Source organism: Chanodichthys erythropterus, chromosome 20 (assembly GCF_024489055.1).
Source record: "Chanodichthys erythropterus isolate Z2021 chromosome 20, ASM2448905v1, whole genome shotgun sequence".
NCBI lineage: Eukaryota > Metazoa > Chordata > Actinopteri > Cypriniformes > Xenocyprididae > Chanodichthys > Chanodichthys erythropterus.
The window spans coordinates 13,368,629-13,389,687 of record NC_090240.1 but is presented as its reverse complement, the minus strand read 5'-3'; the positions used below and the strand labels follow the sequence as shown (position 1 = coordinate 13,389,687).

Sequence of the window (21,059 nt, the reverse complement as noted above, 5' to 3'; positions counted from 1 at the left end):
TGTGCTACCTTACATACTTTGGATGTCATATATTTGTTTTTTTATTATTATTAAGACCTTTGGACAAAAAAATGACCCGTCACTGATCAGTTTTTAAGGTGTGAGAACACATGATATAAAATACTTGTTAAATATTGCTCAAATACAGACATTTCTAGACGTAACAATGGACCACATAATGTGCGTAATCATATAAGGCATGTCGAGTGAGAACTGCACAGGGTGGTGGTTTTGAATCTTACACTGGTTTGCTTTCGGATGGTCTCCCAGCCTGCTGAAGCTGTTGCTCAGCTGATTTACCTAAATTGCACAGTGTGACCGGGTGAAACGTGCCCGAAACCCTTCTAAAAACAGCCTGACAGGCCGACTAAAACCAGCAAACCAGTTTAGGCTGGTTTGAGATGTGTGTGTGCGCGTGTGTGTGTTTAGCAGGGAAGCTGTCGCGGATACTCTTTAAAAGTATTTCCCAGTCATGTTTGTATTGTGTTGCGTTAGACGAGTTAATATTTTCATTATTTTTCTCGCCGCATACACATTCAAACCGAGAAACAATTCGTTTTAAAAAGTGCGTCAATTTTTACCGTTTTTTTTCCCTCTTCCTCTCAGTCTGTACCGGCCGGCAAACCATGATCGAGACACACCCCCTAAACTCTCGAAAAAAATCATTCCGACGTTTCCCGACCGACCAATCAGCTGCAGACGTGCGATGGCCGCGTGCCTAAATAGAATGTTTATGTATGTCGACAGCCAATCAGAATCAATGAGGGGAGTGGTCGTGCGAATCTCGCCTGGCTGCACGCGCAGGATAGAGTGGGCGTGGCGTCAGGCTCGGCGAGAGAGAAAAGCAAAACAATCATTTTTATCCCCTTTACCGGCTGCTTTTAGGGTCCGTAGTGAAATACACTCTCGACAGAGAGTCGTAGTCCACACAATACTGTTAAATGCATCTTTTCCCGCTCAGCACTAAAATCTACCGAAAGCTGGTGATTTTGTTAAGTCACATCTGATTCAGGTTGAAAATGACTTCCAAACGGCTTCTCGAGCAGCCTCGAGCCGGCGACAGCACGCACGAGGGGGGCTGCGCCGGGCAGCGCGAGCCTGTCATTGGAAAAGCGCTGCATGAAGGTGCTGTAAGGAATTTTGGCAAAGAAATCTCTCCAAATGGACATTGCTATACCTCAGCGAGAGAGAGGCACTACATTCATAAGAAAGTAAGTGATGCTTTTGCATATGTTCACTTATTTGCTTTTAAACAAGTTTATATTTATAAACAAGATGGTGCAGTTGTACGATGGCAGCTCGGTTTTTCGATTAAAACTCACGTTTGCATGGAGAAACTGCAATTTAATTTAAACGTTGCAGTTATACTGTCGCCGACGAGGCGGTAACTGTTTTTGCACAAAAAATGGCGACTTAACTTGCATGTTCAAAGTTTAAACGGAAAAAAAACAGGGGGTTGGTACATTTAACCGATTCACCCCTCCCCCATAGTGTATCTAACTCGAGCTGAAGCCGGTGGAAGGGTTTGTTTTTACAGGAACACCGCTTGGTTATTCCTCCCAGCGTCGCCTGATGGCTTTCTAGGATATTTACTGATCAAAAAAGAAGTGTTTCCAGAAGTGTATGCAACTTACGCTGTGTTTTAGGAAAATAAAGTGGCATTATTATAGTCACAGTTGGTTTATGCATTGCGTATGGATAAAGTAACAATAAGCGTCGTTCAGTTCCTTCGAACGCATGAGCGTTCTCTTTAGAACTGCGTTTAATTTCGCTGTGCTCAGTGGAGTGTAGGAGTTCGGGACACGCCCCCTTCTATGATGACGCGTCACAGAATGTATCTGCTCTGTTGTGAACGTGCACTTGACCGATACGAGCTGTCCTGCAGGCAGTGCAACCAATGCACGACTGCAATGTTTTGGGGGCGTGCGTGCATTTATTGAAACCCATTCAGACTATCACGAAGCATAATATGTTTATGATTTCATATTTGTAAGAATATTGGTTTTAGAGCTATGCAGTTAAAATTATAATCCATTATTTATAAGGGAGATCAAGAATAGGGAGGCTAATTGCCATCTTATGAACTTACAGGATTCTTCTTAAATTCAAGAAAAAGGTCAAATTTAATCCGAGGCCCTAGATTTTAGTTAAAGAACAATCAGTATTGAAGTTTTATTGCTTTTGGTCAATGTTTTTCAGCTTTGAGGATAAATAAAATTTTTATCATAGATCAGTTGACATCTTTGACTCGACCTACCGTTGTCTGACACAATATTCTTTCTTTTTTTTTAGTATTATAAGCAATTAATTAAGTCAATTAGATTATTTTGTGGTTCCAAAGGTTTCAAGATCTGTATGTGTATCAATAAAAATAATAGTTTTAATGAGGGGGAATTTGATGTTGATTTTGTGTTTTTTAGCATTTTAATTTAGATCAGAGCTCGGTTATTTTGATATACAGTCAAACCAAAAATTATTCAGACATTTTTTATTTTTACTAGTGGGTGCAGGACACTATAGTTCATTTATGTAAGTGAGTGAGGATAGCAAAATAAAGTAAACTGTGACATATTATACCCAAAAATTATTCATTCAGTGAAAGTTGAAAAAAATGTGGAACCAAAAATTATTCAGACACTTTAACCTGACCATGATAAGTGTTATCTGAGATAATTAAGATTTTTTTTTTTCTGACACAGTTTAAAGAGTTAGTTGACCCAAAAATGAAAATAACGTCATTTATTACTCACCCTCATGCTGTTCCACACCTGCAAATCCTTTGTTAATCTTCAGAACACAAATTAAGATATTTTTGTTGAAATCCGATGGCTCCGTGAGGCCTGCATAGGGAGCAATGATATTTCCTCTCTCAAGATCCATTAATGTACTAAAACATATTTAAATCAGTTCATGTGAGTACAGTGGTTCAATATTAATATTATAAAGCGATGAGAATATTTTTGGTGTGCCGGAAAAACCCAAAATAACGAATTATTTAGTGATGGCCGATTTCAAAACACTGCTTCAGGAAGCTTCGGAGCGTTATGAATCAGCGTGTCAAACCTCCTAACTGCTGAAATCACATGACTTTGGCGCTCCGAAACGCTGATTTGACACACTGATTCATAACACTCCGAAGCTTCCTGAAGCAGTGTTTTGAAATCACCAACACTAAATAAGTCATTATTTTGTTTTTTTTGGCGCACCAAAAATATTCTCGTTCCTTTATAATATTAATATTGAACCACTGTACTCACATGAACTGATTTAAATATGTTTTTAGTACATTAATGGATCTCGAGAGAGGAAATGTCCTTGCTCCCTATGCAGGCCTCACGGAGCCATCAGATTTCAACAAAAATATCTCAATTTGCATTCTGAAGATCAACAAAGGTTTTACGGGTGTGGAACGACATGAGGGTGAGTAATTAATGACAGAATTTTCAGTTTTGGTGAACTAACCCTTTATCTCCGAGATCTTTTCATATTTTATTACCATTTTTTAAACTATAGTGAATAAACTGTATTAATGAATGAAATGTTCAAGGTGTCTAAATAAATTTTGGTTTGACTGTATAAAAATAGTAACATGTTAATTTAAATGTTTTTGAGTAATCTTGGAAGTAATTCTTTCCAGGAAAATGGACCAAAATTATTCATGACTCATCTTGAGTTGGACTATCAACATTTTTGATTAGATAATCAGAAAGAGAATGTCCCTATTACCACCTGCGACTGACTAGCTATAGCAAATCATGACTAACATTTGGCTTTTTAAAGGGACAAGCCCTACAACATGTCCCGTTCCCATTTTCTGTTTCAAAAGGTCATCAACACAGAGAGAAAACTTGTCAAGCCATTTATTGATCCAAACATCCATCCTAAATAATATAACCAAAAAAATAATACTATGTGATTAAGACCCTGTCTCGGTCATAACACATGTGCTGTCTGATAAACCAGAAGTATATCTGTCATTTTTTTTTTCTTCTCAGTTTGCATGTGGCAGAGAAGAGGACGAACAGAGCTCAGGTGGGATCCTTAAACACGGCTGTCCTGCTCATCGCCTGATCCTGAATGGCATCAGGCTACAAGACCAAACCCACATGGAGGCTCTGAGTCTGGTGAGAGGGCCTGGGGAGCCGGGATGTCGCCTTCCATCTCCCGAGACAGCACACCCGCACACGTCCTCCATCATCCCCGTCCCACATGACAGGTCAGTTCTGAAAGTTGCCTCTGAACCCATCCCATCACTACAGAGAGCATTGTGCAGATTGGCTGATATGGTAGTTGTTATTAATGCATATATAGTATGAAATTCAATGTGTGTTGAATGCAAATACACTACTAGTCACTACTAGTTGTTGTTGTTGTTTTTTATAAATGTTCTTAAATTAGTTTTATGGATACATAATTGTGCCTATCTATGATTGTTTCTATAAAACTAAAATACTTCATTAATGTTATAAAATATGTAACAATTATATATTAATTAATGGATATATTATTAATAGATAAGTTTGACCAGACAGTGAAGGAATGTGAACTTTCCCAGAATGCACCTCATAAAGTTGATTTAGTAAATATAATTTCACATTTTCTGGTCACTTCCCAAACTTCTTTTTGTGTTGTTTAATAGTTTTGATGTCTTTTCTATTATTTCAAAAAAAGTGGACAATTATTTTAATGTAGTGCAACAGTCATGTTCTAGAAGTAAAAGCCATATTCATTTTCTACATAAGGAAATTGATTACTTATTGATAACTTATAAATGTTTAAAGATGGCATCTGTTCACATAATTTTTTAAATAATCGTGCTTAACAGCTGAATTTGTGGGGAAAAACTACAGTATCCATGATGCTGTACAAAAATTCCACCAATCAGACAGTCGTGGTGAGGTAATTGCATCATATATATACACAGATCAGGCATAACATTATGAGCACTGACAGGTGAAGTGAATAACACTGATTATCTCTTCATCACGGCACCTGTTAGTGGGTGGATATATTAGGCAGCAAGTGAACATTTTGTCCTCAAAGTTGATGTTAGAAGCAGGAAAAATTGGCAAGAATAAGGATTTGAGCAAGTTTGACAAGAGGCAAATTGTGGCATCTCCAAAACTGCAGCTCTTGTGGGGTGTTCCCGGTCTGCAGTGGTCAGTATCTTTCAAAAGTGGTCCAAGGAAGGAACAGTGGTGAACCGGCGACAGTGATGCATGTGGGGAGCAAATACTGGCCCGTGTGGTCCGATCCAACAAACGAGCTCCTGTAGCTCATATTGCTCCAGAAGTTAATGCTGGTTCTGATAGATAGGTGTCAGAATACACAGTGCATCACAGTTTGTTGCGTATGGGGCTGTATAGCCACAGACCATTCAGGGTGCCCATGCTGACCCCTGTCCACTGCCGAAAGAGCCAACAGTGGGCACATGAGCATTCGAACTGGACCACAGAGAAATGGAAGAAGGTGGTCTGGTCTGATGAATCACGTTTTCTTTTACGTCACTTACCTGGGGAACACATGGCACCAGGATGCACTATTGGAAGAAGGTGAGCCGGCAGAAGCAGTGTGATGCTTTGGTCAATGTTCTGCTGTGGAACTTTGGGTCCTGCCATCCATGTGGATGTTACTTTGACACGTACCACCTACCTAAGCATTGTTGCAGACCATGTACACCCTTTCATGGAAACGGTATTCACTGGTGGCTGTGGCCTCTTTCAGCAGGATAATGCTCCTGCCACAAAGCAAAAATGGTTCAGGAATGGTTTGAGGAGCACAACAACGAGTTTGAGGTGTTGACTTGACCTCCAAATTCCCCAGATCTCAATCCAATCGAGCATCTGTGGGATGTGCTGAACAAACAAGTCCGATCCATGGAGGCTCCACTTCACAACTTAAAGGACTTAAAGGATCTGCTGCTAACATCTTGGTGTCAGATACCACAGCACACCTTCAGGGGTCTAGAGGAGTCCATGCCTCGACGGGTCAGGGCTGTTTTGGCAGCAAAAGGTGGACCAACACAATATTAGGAAGGTGGTCATAATGTTATGCCTGATCAGTGTATACTCCTGGGCAAAAAAAAATAAAAAATTGGGCCAAGCCAAAAGTGGCAAAATATTTAGTGGTCTTTTAATGGTCTTAACGCTTCTAATCACAAATCACTGGTCAGGAAATTAGCAAGAATTGCACAAATACTGTAGATAAAGTAACTTAGTCTTCCCCAACTTGCAGACAACTTTTTACAGGAAGAAGAGTTAGTGTTATTACACTCAATGTTAATGGCTTCAAACAGTCATGAGTAGTTGAAAAATGTATCCCAGTTAGTTTGAGTTTAATGTGAGACCAAATATTTAATATAGAGTTCAATTCTGGACTAAACATGAGCCTGATGGACTTAACCTAGAATATAGAATTAATTAACATCTGATCATTCCTCTTTAGATATCAACTTTTCAGTTGTGGGAAACAAGCCATTCTGCAATAATCTCCTTACTCCAAAGCATTGAATGACTTTTCACAGTGAAGTAGCTCACCAGAACCAGCAGCTAAAAAGCCTCCCCACACAATGACACATCGTCCTTCAAGCTTCACTGTGGTAGAGATACATTTATTATTATTATATTTCTCACCAGATTTTCGAAGACACCACTCTGGAGCATCACCATGCAACTTGTGTTTCATTGGTTCATCACTCCACACAACCCTGCTGAACCACTCTCAATAAAACTTCCCATATTCTGCCAAAAACCTTATTCTCAGTGTTTGATGTTTTTCTGAGACAGCAGTGGCTATTTAAGTAGTGTATTTACCTAAATTTTGCTAATGTCCTGAACAATAATTTGTGGTTAAGACAATTAAAAGCTTAGTGTGTAGCCTTTTTGGGCTTGCCCATTTTTTTTGCCCAGGAGTGTAGAGGCTAAATGAGTAGCTTTATATTTCATCATTGTTTTTAATTTGATTATATCATTCCCAATCCTTCATGGGATTGTAGTTCATTCCCTCATTAAGGCTGTGTTCACACTTGGGATGTTTGGTTCGATTAAAACCAACTCTGGTGCCATTGCTCTGTTAGTGTGGTTCACTTGAATGAGTGTGAACGCTGCCATCTGAATCTTGGTGCGCACTAAACAAATGGACCGAGACTCCTGAAAAGATGGGTTTCGGTCTGCGCCCAAACAAACTCTGGTGTGGTTTGACTGAAATATAAGGTGCGTTTACACTTGTCATGTTTGGTTCGATTAAAACAAACCCTGGTGCGATTGTTCGGATAGTGCGGTTCATTTGAACATATGTGAACACTGCCATCCGAATCTTGGTGCGCACCAAACAAGCAGACCGAGACCGCTGAAAAGATGGGTCTCGGTCCGCTTCCAAACGAACTCTGGTGCGGTTCGAATGATATATGAACGCAACAAGAACCAAAGACATGTAAACAAACCAAAAACAGGAACATGAGACCCTAAAAAGGACTGAATCCTCACGCATGTCGGTTTTTCTTGTCATAGTCGCGAGTTTGCCAATGACAGGCATCAGACGCGCGTCTCAGCAGATCATTTGTGTGTGACGGATGGATTCCCGCCGCTGTTTTGAATCCTTTACGCATTTAATAAGCTCTTCACGAGTTCCCAGCAGGCCAAAATACCATCACATGCAGGCTACACACACACACACAAGAAGTGCATTTACCTCAGCACAGTAAGTTCCGTCTAAAAATAGGCAATATGTCATAAAATCCGACCAATCACGTTGTGAATGTGTCCCTTTGCCTTTAGGTTCAGTATCTTATGGTTTGGTGATAAAACTGCCAATCTGAACGCTAATCGGACCAGGACTAAATGTTTTTTTTCTTTTTTGGTCCGGACCAAATGAAGCAAACGAACCGAACTACAAGTGTGAACACACCCATAAACGCAACATGGACCAAAGACATGTAAATGTGATGTGACCCTAAAAAGGAAAGAATGCTCAAGCATACCTGTTTTTTCTCGTCATAGTCACAATGCTGCCCATCACAGTTCGGTACAGGCATTAGTACCGCATCTCCTTGCTGCAGATCTTCGTTTGTGTGTGTGACGGAGGGATTCCTGCCGCTGTTTTGACTCCTTTACACATTTTATAAGCTCTGCACGAGTTGTCAGCTCCATCACGCATACAGCGAGCGCATTTAGCCCAGCACAGCATTGTTTTGGATGTTCTGTCACAAAATATTTAATGCCATAAAAGCCGTTTGTTATCTTTAGGTTTGGTGTTAAAAATGGCAGTGTGAACACTAAGCGAACCAGGACAAATGTATAATTTTCTTTTTTGGTCCAGGCCAAATAAAACCAAGAAAACTTAGTTTGTGAACACAACCTGAAGTCATTAAGTACACAATCTCGAACCTTTGTCTTTTTGTCCAGTTTTCAAGTACTTTTTTGCTTCAAATAAAAATGTGTAATGTTGTGATTCACCTCGTAGCTGGTTGGTTTGGTTCAGTGCTTATATAGGAAAAGAAAAAATACTTCCAATCCAACGTTGCTCAAAAATTGGGCGTTCACTAAAGCCCTATTTAAAATATGAGTAGGTGTGTCCAAACTTTTGAATGGTTGTAGTAGTTTATTACAGTTGTTATTCACATTGCAGTGGAGCAAGTTAAGCTGTGTCGAATCAAGCAAACCAGGCATAAAGGAAACAAGCTTTTTTTTTTTTTTTTTCATTTATCGGCCCAGTCTTTTTAAAATTAGAATGAAGTGTTTCTTGATCAGACATGTTTTAATCTGTTCATTGGTTAAACTATCATTCCGGTTGCTTGCCTTGAATTGCTTACAAACCTTTATGGTGAACTGGATTCAATTCAAAGCCAGTGGCTTTTTTAGCACTACCATGACCCTCAGCATACCAGAGGCTGATAGTAATGTGATGGCACAGGATGGTTGGTGTGGAGGAGACAGACGGGCCTCTTGGTCAGCATTCAGTCAGTGTTTATGTAACCTTCATTTTTGGTGTGATTATAAGGAATGTCTGATCAAATGCAGAATCCTGACTTTGTTTCTGTCTTTCTCAGTTTATCTGTTGTTTTCTTTTCCGTTTTATAGTATTTCGTACTCCCATTCTTTCATTTTCATAATTTCTTTCTTTCTTAGATCATAAGGTGAATAGTTTACCAAAAAATAAAACATTCTGCCAACATTTACACTGTAAGTAAAAAAGAAAAGTGTTAAGCAAATTATTTAAAATTTTTGGGTCAGAAGAAGGATCTTTGGGTGAGCTATCCAGTTCGACGGACATACCTACTAGTCCAGACCAGGTTGATTATTAAATGGGACTGAAGATTGTTTAAGAGACCGAAAGGCGATTTATAATCTATTTTGTATATATGCACAAACCATCATCAGCAAAAACAAATAGTTAGCTTTGAGTCAATGTGGGTGCGTGGGATGCTTTTCAGAATGTGAATTGACAATGAATTTGTCTGTGTTTATCCAAATGCGCTGATATGGCAAGTTCAGGCAAATTACTGTGACTATATTTACAATGAGGCTTTTATAATGTTCACTGAATTTATGACTTACTGAGTACTAGCACTCTGTACACAGTCATATAGTTATTTTTGAACAGGTTTCCTGAAGACTCCCCCTGTCTGCCATTGGTTACCTAAACAGTTAGCCCTGCTCCAAACTCACATCATTGGTTGAGCTGTTGCTGTGTCGGGCTGGTCGAGAGTCTTAAACAATCAGAGCATATTAAACTGGGACAGAAGAAAGTTTTTTAACATAAAAACAATATGCGTTACCCTTAATTACCTTTAATAGTTCATATTATTTTCTAAAATTAGTTTAAAGGGATTTTTTTGGGGATTTATTATCCCACTTATTATTCTGTCAGTAGTATTGCAGTAATAACTGTAAAGCTAAGTTGTCACTTTGTTTTTGTACATTATGTCAGTGTGGCCTAGATTTTAATTTTAAATGATACCTGGCGCTCATTCTCCCTAGGGGTTTGTAAGTATATGCAAAACTCTCAGATATTCAGGCAAATGGCTTGTCCCTTCACAGCAGTTTTACAGTGAGAAAAGCTGATGTTTTTCAGATAAACCCAACACAAGCTCTACCTGTCGCATTTTATGACCCCTTTATAAATTTTATTCACCTGCGGCTTTCTTTCCCTGCTATACATCTGTCAATTTGCCGTCTTTTATGAGTGTTTATATGTGCTTGGCAAGTATCTCAGGGTTTTATGGTCCAAAACTTTAGGGAGAAGAAATTACAGTACATAACTGTACATGTTTTGATTATTATTCTATACATATTAACATGTTCAAGTCATTGTCACCAATTTAAATAAAAAGGTAAAGTGTGCCATTTATCTACCTTATCATGCATTAATAATATTAATAATAATAATAGTAATAATGACTCTAATGGCCTTTTGCTTTTAAATTTTTTTTACCAAACACTAGAGTATTATATGGAAGCTTGTTTTCGCCGTGAATTAAAACAAGATAATGCCGCCTTTTTTACTCACAATTTCAATATGAAGTCACAGTTGCGAGTAATAAAGTTAGAATTACTGGATATAAACTCGCAATTGTAAGAAATAAAGTCAGAATTGTGAGATATCGCAATTCTGGCTTTTTTTTTCTGAATTGCGAGTTTGTCACGCATTTCTGAGTAAAAAAGTCAGAATTGTGAGATGGAAATTTGCAGTTGCCAAAAAAAAGTCAGAATTTTGAGATAAAAAGTCACAATTACCTTTTTTATTCAGTGGCGAAAATAACCTTCCATATAGTATTGTCATCAAAATCATTTATGAATTGAATTCATTTGTTTTTGGAGTCAACCCGTTTCATTTTATGAATGAAGAACTTACCCATTAATATTATTAAAGTCGGCATGAAACAGGACTTGCGTTGCTATAGTATTTTCTTTCCTATTGTTACGTAAATCAGAGTGAAACGGCTTCACAAACAAGAAAAAATGTAGGGCGGGGCTTGATTTTGTCCATGGGGAATTGATTGGATGGTTGTGGTTTGCTATTGGTGGATGTCATGTGAGTGACAAGTAGCCCTGCCCTCGCAATAATTAGCAGTAAATTAAGAGTTTATTGAGGCAAAAGTCGTAGTTAACAGTGAATATGTGTTCCCCAAACTTAAGTGTTTACAATACATATTGCAATATTTCTTAAAAAATAAGAATTGTTCATTTTGATTGTGAATTTTTCATGGTTACTTTTTTGTTTTTTTTGGCCATTGAAATAAATCTCTATATTAGTTACACCCAGTTGTACATTGTTGCACACTGTATTCTTGAGTGCAGTATGCTCATGCTGAGCTATTTCTCTTGAGTGAAGGCACTGCAACACCTTTTGCAAATGTGATGCCATCTAGATACTTGGAGAACTAGACATTGTTCACATTTAGTAGTGAGACAAGCTCCTCAGCCATGCAGCCAAGTTTTCGTTTGAAATGTGCAGGATAAATATTTGACTACGCCTGATGAACCTCACAATTCAAGTCTGGGGCATTACAGATTCACACAGATGTAGTGCACCGAGCAAATACTTAAATAATTGAGTGTGCTTGAGCTTGCATGTATGTATGTGTGTTTATGAGATAAGGACTGGTGACCATGCACTTCTTGAGTACCTCTACACACATTAGTCTTTCATTGACATGTTCAGGCTTGCCTGAGAAATCAGTAAAAAGTCTCTGCTTCACACTGTGGTTGATCGGTCACACTGGCAGCAAGTCTACACTTGAATCTATTCTTCTCTTATCAGCATTCGTCTAAAGTAAACTGACAGACAAAAGCCAAGGTGGAAGGTAGAAAGTCCAGCAGATTGAAACCCTCACTTTTTGAATTTTTAATGTCTTGTATCTACTTGTGCAACCCTTAGAAATGAAATGTAGTAAAAAGGTGAAGTCAGCAAATTGAGGTTTCATGTAAACAAGTCCAGTCATGTGGTCATCTTGGACGGCATTCAGAAAGAACAATGAACTTCCTGTACATCCGTTATTGCACGATTCCTTTATAGCAGAAGAAGCTCACAATTCTTATGCTATCTGTCCTGCATCAGTTATAGTTTGTTAAATATAGAGTGCCTGATGTTATGCTTTTTGTTGAGGATTTTTGAAGTATGCATAACTGTAAGTTTTTGCTGTCAATATTGTCAACCTGTACTACAGAAGAGATGTTAATATTGAAAAAATGGTGAGGGATGTTTGCTAGAATATAAAGTATGCCAAAATGTGTGTAGTGTTTAGCACAGTATTATATCCCATAATGCCATGCAATTTAATTTGGAAGTGATGTCAGCCATTTTTGTCCTTGACTACTTATTGGATTGAACTACTACAAAGTTTTATACAAAACTGGAACAGGAAGATGCTAAATTAACATATTTTTATTTCTGAGGTGATAGGCTGGATGCATGTGACAACAATATTGCATGTTCTCTGTTATGTAATGTATACATATGAATATTGTTTCACATACAATTTTTATAGCGTCCAAAGGTTTGAATTTGGTCAGTTAGATTTTTAAAAAAAGAAATTTTGATTAAAAAGAAAAAGAAATTGAAAAAATAAATATTGTTTAAAAAAAATAAATCAATTTAGCGGTCCACAGGCTTGCAATGCTTTTGGCCCTATTTTGGTGAAAAAATGTGCCAAAAGTGAAGGCGTGGAAAAATGGAAGTCAGAAGAATACAGATCATATTTATTTTGTGTTAGCAGGAAGCTGAAGTTTCACAGTAGACAAATTACACTTACAATAAACAGTAAAAATCGTTTTTTTCCTTACACTTGAAAGGCGATTTTGCTCCTTTACAAAGCTTCTCTTGCACATGCACATTTAATTCACACTTGCATTCTTATGCACACTTTCACACATCTTACCCTGCACATGCGAATCTTTATGTCAAGATTCATTATCATTTTACCATCATAGAATTTGGGCTTGACTACTGCAAGTTGCTATGTGTACAGGACATTTCTAGTCTCACACCTGTAAGTAAATGCAGTTGTCAGTCCCAAAAACTGACATTGTGAACATAGCCTAAGTCTTTGGTGTCTCCAGAATGTGTCTGTGAAATTTCAGCTCAAAATACTCCCACAGATCATATATTATACCATGTACTAAATGCCCCTTTTTTAATGCTAATAGGGTCCGTCATTAGTCGTGGGTGGGGCCTGTTCCACTCTGACGTCACAATGGGTAGAAAACACGAACGACTCATTTTGAGACACTGTTTCTTAGTTTACTAAGTTACTAAGTTTTCTAGGTGGTCATTCAATGATCTATTGTAGTGTGAGGGAAATTTAAGGGGTCTTTCCTTTTGGAGATGAAACCCCCCCCCCAAAAAAAATAATTTCAAGTGGACAAGATGTATAAACCAGCATGTATTAAAGGGTTAGTTCACCCAAAAATGAAAATTCAGTCATTAATTACTCACCCTCATGTCGTTCCACACCCGTTCCGTAAGTGTTTCGAAATTTCAATGGTTCACCACTGGGGGGCATGACTTTGGCAGTTTGATACACGCTGGTGACGTCCGATATGTATTGAAAGTCTCTGCTCTGATTAGGACGGGGCAACCTGTCACTCACGTGAGATCACAGCAATAGAAAACCACAACCATCCAATCAATTCCCCATGGACAAAATCAAGCCTCGTCCTACATTTTTTTTTATTGTTCAAGAAGCCGTTTCACTCGGATAAATGTCACAAGAGGGAAGAAAAGAATATTGCATCAGATCTTCAGATATTTGATGACTACTTGGACAGATTGTAGAGTTTAGAACTGTAAAATGCGCAATTGAGAGTTGTGTTTTTTTGATGTCTGAATTATGATAAATATGTTCTTCATAATTAATCACAAAACATTCCCACATTAAATCAACTATAGCATTGTGTTTTCTGTAGAGGAGGTTCCAGCTGACTGACTTTGTCATGCTGTCACCTCTCAATGGGTCATGACCTCTGCTTTTAGAATCTTTGGGGTCAAAGGCCGCCTCGTATAAGAGACACAAGAATGACTCGTGTTCATGTCTACCAGCACGTACCTTATGTCCTGGTCAGTCACTGAGCTATAAATCTGAATGAAACCAAAAGGTGATTTGGAGCCAGACATTCCTTCATCCATCTATAATTCACCTACAGCTTGTCCAAGTGCACAAAGCTTATAGTGAAACTGTGACCGCTTCAGAACGATAGACGCCCTGTGCCTCAATTTGATACGTTAGCTGTAATTAACGTCTATTATGACATGTGTTGATATTATCAGAAGCCACAGCAGATAACAGTCCAAGCGGCATGCTCATCATGGCTCATTTTACGTAGCAGTGGAGTCTATGAAACTGATGAGAGGAACCAAAACTTTCAGCTGATACTTGAAGGAACGGGCTTCAGTTATCTGCAGTTTAATTGGCTGCTTTGTTCTGCTTGTGAAAAAGAGAAACAGAAGATAGAGGACTCATCATATTTTTAGTTCTTTATTTTTTTCAGTACTGAGAAAGTACCATATTTAGGCCTCTTTTACACCTGGGTTTAAAGTCAATGAAATCAACCTTGTTTACTTGCTTAGTCAACATTGCTGGTGATTCTTTGATGGCATGTTACTCTGAATTTTTATTTTGTTTTCTATGTAGAGCCCATAGGGTTCTTGACTCAATTTTAAAGAACCAAATAAAGTGTAACTTTGCAGATTTTCAACCCGCTTTGTATTGTTACAGTGTAGGTAGTATATGTAAATGAACAATGTTTACTCATTCTCTGTGTCACCTGGACTGAGAAATTCATGTTTATTGTCTGCAAAAGTCAGCCGGACTTTTGTGAACACTTCCAGGACTTTTGTGAAAAATACTTCCACATTTTTGCATCCCCGCCTAGGGACAGTCAGATCAGCAGAGGGTTATTAACAGAACAGTTATGCTAGGGTAGGTTTATCACTGAAAATTGTATTTTACTATGTTTAATCTTTAAACAGCATTATGGTAAAAATGGAACATTATCCAATTACCCCAGTACACTATTAGAAGAAAAGGGAAGGTTCTGTCAGGCACTTCATAGAACCTTTTAGGTAGGGTGACCAGACTTCCCGTTTTTCCCGGGACAGTCCTGTATTTCAGCTCTATTTTTAGTGTCAGTGTTGGTAGTATATGTAAATGAACAAATGAACAATGTTTACTCATTCTCTGTGTCACCTAGACTGAGCCTATGTACATGTTTGTGTTTTTGAAGGAATAATGTTTATGTGTGGTTATTAAAAAAAACAAAAAACTTAAGACTTAACACTTTCCAGAACATTCTCATTCACTGTCCCTTGCTGGTGGAATGATCTTCCTGCCTTCATCCGGAATGCGGAATCCCTGACAATATTCAAAAGACAGCTGAAAACCCATCTCTTTCGTGAGCACTTAACCTCATCTTAAAAAAAAAAAAAAAATATTCCTATCCTTTCACTTCCTCTAATCCCTCTCTATTGTAGCTTAGGATAATCTGAGCACTGCCTATAACTTGTATTATGAGCACTTCTTGTCTATTTGCCTCGTCATAATGACTCGCTTGTTGTATTCCTCACTTGTAAGTCGCTTTGGATAAAAGCGTCTGCCAAATGAATAAATGTAAATGTAAATGTAAGTCACTGAAATAGAGCCAAAAATATATATATTAAATCTGTGTTCACAAGACTTCTGGGTATTGGAGGTTGTAGACTAGAGTTTTTGCTTCAGAATGATGTAAAAATTATTCTGCCTACTCCTTCATATAAAACAATAGAGTATATGTTGTCACAGTATGCGTGGAGGCGTGAATCATCATGAATAATGGGAAGACAAAAGAATCACATAATAATGACCTGAAAAGACTTGCATATTAATGAGGCCTTTCAGTCAGGTAGGCTGTGAAAAAACCCTCTGTAATCATGTCTGAGCTCATCATAAACAGCAATACTGTGAAATATTATTACAATTTAAAATAATGGTTTTCTATTATATTCTTTAAAATATAATGTATTCCTGTGATACAAAGAGTCTGAACAATTATGTTACCTCTATGGCATTTCATATACATTTTGCACATTTTGAGAAATATTGATGGATTCTCATGTGTTTAATGTCAATTTTCTATACACAGGAGTAGTATTCAATATTTATTGTCATCACTATGAGCGCTGGATACTGTTTTCAATTCATACTTGCAGCTGGAGGGCGCTCTGTACACCTTTAGTCCACAAAGGTGAACAACCATGTGACTCTCCAGGAACTAACAGAGGACAGAGATCGCTATATCATCCAGATAAACACTTTTCAAGACAATAAATACACGACTGAGGGTGCGTTCACACTTGTCATGTTTGGTTCGATTAAAACTAACCCTGGTGCGATTGCTTGGTTAGTGCGGTTCATTTGAACATATGTGAACGCTTCCAAACGAACTCTGGTGCGGTTCGAATGATATATGAACGCAACACGGACCAAAGACATGTAACCGAACCAAAAACAGGAAGACGAGAACCCTAAAAAGGACAGAATCCTCACGTATGTCGGTTTTTCTTGTCATAGTCGCGAGTTTGCCCATCACAGGCATCAGACGCGCGTCTCCATGCAGCAGATCATTTGTGTGTGTGACGGATGGATTCCCGCCACTGTTTTGATTCCTTTACACATTTTATAAGCTCTTCACAAGTCCCCAGCTAGCCAAAATACCATCACATACAAGCTACACACCGCTACGCACACACAACAAGTGCATTTACCTCAGAAAACAGAATTTTTTTGGATGTTCGGTAAGTTCCGTCTCAAAATAGGAAATACATCATAAAATCCGACCAATCACATTGTGAATGTATCCCTATGCCTTAAGGTTCGATATCTTTTGGTTCGGTGATAAAATTGCCAACGTGAACGCTAACCGGACCAGGACTAAATGTTTTTTTTTCTTCTTTGGTCCGGACCAAATGAACCAAACGAACTGAACTACAAGTGTGAACGCACCCTGAGACGATGTATGCATGTATTGACTCTGAATTTGCGTCTGAATAGCGCTGGCTCCGTGGGCGTGGCCGCATTAGCGTATAATGAGCTGAATCACAGACTTCGGACATGGCTCTCTTTTCATACAGATTACATAAACACAGAAGGTTTGTTTTCGATTTGACTTACACAATTTAAAACCTGACATTTCAATGTTTTTTTTAGACACAAGTCTAATTTTTTTATCATTAGTATTCACTAAGTTACAGTTCATTTTCTGAGAACTATCAGATTGGACTTCATTCAGAGGGAGACGAGAGATCACGCATCATGTTAGTTTTCTTTATTTTACAAAAAGCACAAAATTTTGTTTTTACTCTTAGTGTACACAAATAAAAGAAGATTTTCCACAGATTAAAATGGTGTATAGCTCTTAATTGTATGTGCAACATTGACAGAGTATTTTGAGTCTCTTTCACACTGGTTAGAAAAAAAACGCAGTGGTCAAGAGAGGGAGTTAAAGAGCATTATGGTAAAAATGGAACACTATGGCAACAGTTTTCTTACCTGTACGCGACGGCATTTTGCTTAGGGAGATTGGGCAGAACTGACAGAACAGCAGTTTCTTTTGGTTTTCCCCCTTGTTTGGCCTAAAACACTGTGTTCATGGTCGTCCAGTTTGAAATGTTCACTACAAGCACAGAGGTATTTCAGATTGTCCATCACGGCATTCTCTCCATATTTACGATTCTTTGCAGCCTTGAGCCACTGCCTACAACATGCCGGATCCTTTGCTGGAAACCAAAAGTGATTCCCTCCCGCTAAACATTTTCTCTTTGAATTCTTGCACCCTGGAAGTCAGCAACATTATTACTAAAAGTTTGCTAAGAAGTATTTCCTACTAAAGTAAGGTGGTATTTGACTCTGGTCAAGCTTGTCCATAGCAGACAGGTTGGAGTGGCCTTGGACGGCAACATACCCAGTGCATTATGGGTAAGGTTGGGAATCGTGAGAAATTTTCCAGTTCCAATTCCGTTTCTGCCTAACGATTCCGGTTCCGGTTCCATTAAAATAATGAAACAAATATTAAAAAATAGTAGTAAGGGAAAAATGCACAATACTCGACTCAAACAGTCCTTTTTGTGTAAAATTAATTTAACAAACTGTTAATCTCAACAAATTCGCTAACACTTTACAATAAGGTTCATTAGTTAACTACATTAACATGAACTAATAATGAACTGCATTTCTACAGCATTTATAATCTTTGTTAATGTTAATTTCAACATTTACATTATTAAAATCAGTTGTTGTATTTGTTAACATTAGTTAATGCACTGTGAAGTAACATGTGAACGGCTGTATTTTTATTAACATTAACAAAGATTAACAAATACAGTAACAAAGGTATTACTGATGGTTAGTTCATAAATGAACCTTATAAAGTGTTACCACAAATTAGATAAGATGCTTTAACAAACATGTAAGATTCAGACAGGTGAAACAGAATATTTTTGTAAGTTGGATTCATAAAGACTTGTTTCTGACAGAATAATTCATTGATAGACACATTTTTAACAGTAAATTTGTTGCCACCTAGTGTCGTAACAATGCAGTCGATACAGTCGTCACTTTCAGAACAGAAGGTAATTTATTATACATAAACATCAGCATTTCTATCTGAATAATAAACTTTTGTATACTTCTGTTATAATTGGAATAGGCCTATTTGTCACACAGAAATAATGATAGCCTACTGTGCTTTTGAAAAGACTGTTTGTGAAGCTGTTTATATACACATTACAACTCTCTTCAGATCAACGGCAGTGCAAACGCAGGTTTGAATGTCGCGATTTTACTTTTGTCAAAGGTTTAATATACAGGGGCGATCATGTGGGTGATGAAATCGAGAACGCGATCTTTTAAAGATTAATCGTGCAGGTTTGGGCACGTCTCTTTCTCTCTATTGAAATCTTGCGTATATGAGTAGCGCCACGCGAGGGCTTTTCAGTGCATTCATTGCTATAATATTCATGATGTGAGACGTCTCTATGAAAGGATACGCTCCCCGTACTTCGACCAGCCATCACACCAGAACCATTTTCGGAACCGATACTTAGAAATCTTGCACGGTTCCGGTTCTTTCCAAAAAACGCTACCGGTTCCGGATGAGAACCGGTTCTCGGTTCCCAACCCTAATTATGGGTGTTGAAGTTTTCCTACTTATTTGGCAAAAGGGAAGACAGCAACCATTTTTCTCTGTTTTCTCTATTCGGGTAGCACCGATTTCAAATTTGTTCCACCTTTCTACTACAAAGGCAGCCAAGTTTTATACAATAGAGATACAAATGAAATAAACTTGTTTTTCAGATACAGTAGGTTTATTTACCATGTATACATTTATTTAACATCTTTAATTGTTTTATGAACATTAATGACCGGAAAATATTTAATTAGGTTACTGTCCCTTTAAGACCGAATTCATGAATGTAATATACTGATACATATCCTGTTTTCACACACCTGTTTACATCTACTTAAGCCATAACCATAACCGTATTTACGTGAGATACTCCACACTATGGACATTTTGACAGCTTTGTGTGCATTTGACCATTCAAACGCAAGGAGAACTGATCGCATGCAAGGAAAGAGAGAGAGCAATTCTGGTCTGTGTCACTAATTGATAACAAATTGTGATTGGATAGTAGTGTTGTCACGAGACCAAAATTTTGACTTTGATACAATTCCCAACTTAAATATCATGATACCGATACTTAAACGATACTATGGCAAAAACCTAAAACAGCAGGAAAAGTAAATAAATAACATGACAGAACTTCTTTCTTCACGAATGTGCAGCTGATACTTCTGGATGCCATGAAGTTAGAGTTAGACTTAATATAATTTTTTATGTTTATAGCATTTCATGCTCAATAAAATTGTACATTTTGCTGTTGTCAATTTTGCTTTTTTTATATACATTTAGGTGTTTTTGACAGTAAGATTATTGTAAAATTATATTTCTGTAAATAATTAGAGCAATGTTATTAAAGCATAAATTGTTTTAAAATAACTGTATATACCCTTCACATATTTATGTAGTTTTAAATTAATTTTATTTTTGCAACCAGATATCACTTACTCAATAATACACCTCTTTGCGGAGGTCTGCTTGCACGAGTAAAATAAATAAAAAAACACTCATTTAATGTTTGAGAGCATAAACATAATGCTGGTATCACATTCACTAACCTGCCACTCTTTAAGTTCTTTGTACAAATCGGGATGTTTGACGGCAAGATGCTTTTGACTCCCTTCGCTTGCGCAATTTTGTAACATCCTTTGCAGACGGGCTTTGTGGTGTCCGTGGGCTTGCCCTGGATGTCGGCAATGTAAGTAAAATAATGCCGTATTTCGCTTCGTGCATCTGCTTTCTCATCAATTTGTGGACGGTCTGCAAGAGCACCTGTATTTGCAACCATACCTCTCGTTTCGTCACCATAAAAGCCGTTGCACAGTTGAGAGGAATAAACACGCCCTCAGTTTGCCTTAGAAGCAGCGTGCTGCACGCACACTGCCCCCTGCTGTCGCACTTTAGGAACAGCTGGCACTCAAAGTACTGGTACTAATAAAATGAAGAACCGGGCCGTTTTTAAAAGCAGGGTATCGCGATACCTTTCTAATACTGGTATATCGTGCAACACTATTGGATAGTAATTTTGTTCTACGACGAATTGATTGGGCTGTTCTTGTTTGACAGAACACTACTAGGCCTACTACTACTCGTTCGATGATCATCCAGTTAGTAATGAAATTTTAGAAAAGATGAAATACGGGACAAAACATGATTTTTTCTTAATAAGTCGGGACACTAAAAATAGAGCCGAAATACAGGACTGTCTCGGGATAAACAGGAAGTCTACCTAAAAGGTTCTATGAAGTGCCTGACAGAACCTTCCCTTTTCTTCTAATAGTGTACTGGGGTAATTGGATAATGTTAACCAACCAACATTATCCAAATGTCTAGGCATTCAGTCTTCTTATCACAATATAATTAGGAAAAATTATTGTCCATTCTTTTTTTGTGTGTTATATCATGGAA

At 37.9% G+C, this 21,059-nt stretch overlaps 1 protein-coding gene across 3 annotated transcripts in view; it reads left to right on the top strand.

Moving 5' to 3' along the window:
• Positions 1-816: 816 nt before the first annotated feature.
• Positions 817-21,059, top strand: part of slc2a4rg (SLC2A4 regulator) — an 82,106-nt gene continuing 61,863 nt past the window's right edge. For 2 of the 3 annotated variants that reach the window (XM_067370739.1, XM_067370738.1), the window contains exons 1-2: positions 820-1,211; positions 3,996-4,216. In XM_067370739.1, coding sequence (XP_067226840.1) covers positions 1,020-1,211; positions 3,996-4,216 — 413 coding nt within the window. In that variant the 5' untranslated portion in view covers positions 820-1,019. Of the gene's footprint in view, positions 1,212-3,995; positions 4,217-21,059 lie in introns of all 3 variants that reach the window. The other variant, XM_067370740.1, reaches the window with a different exon arrangement.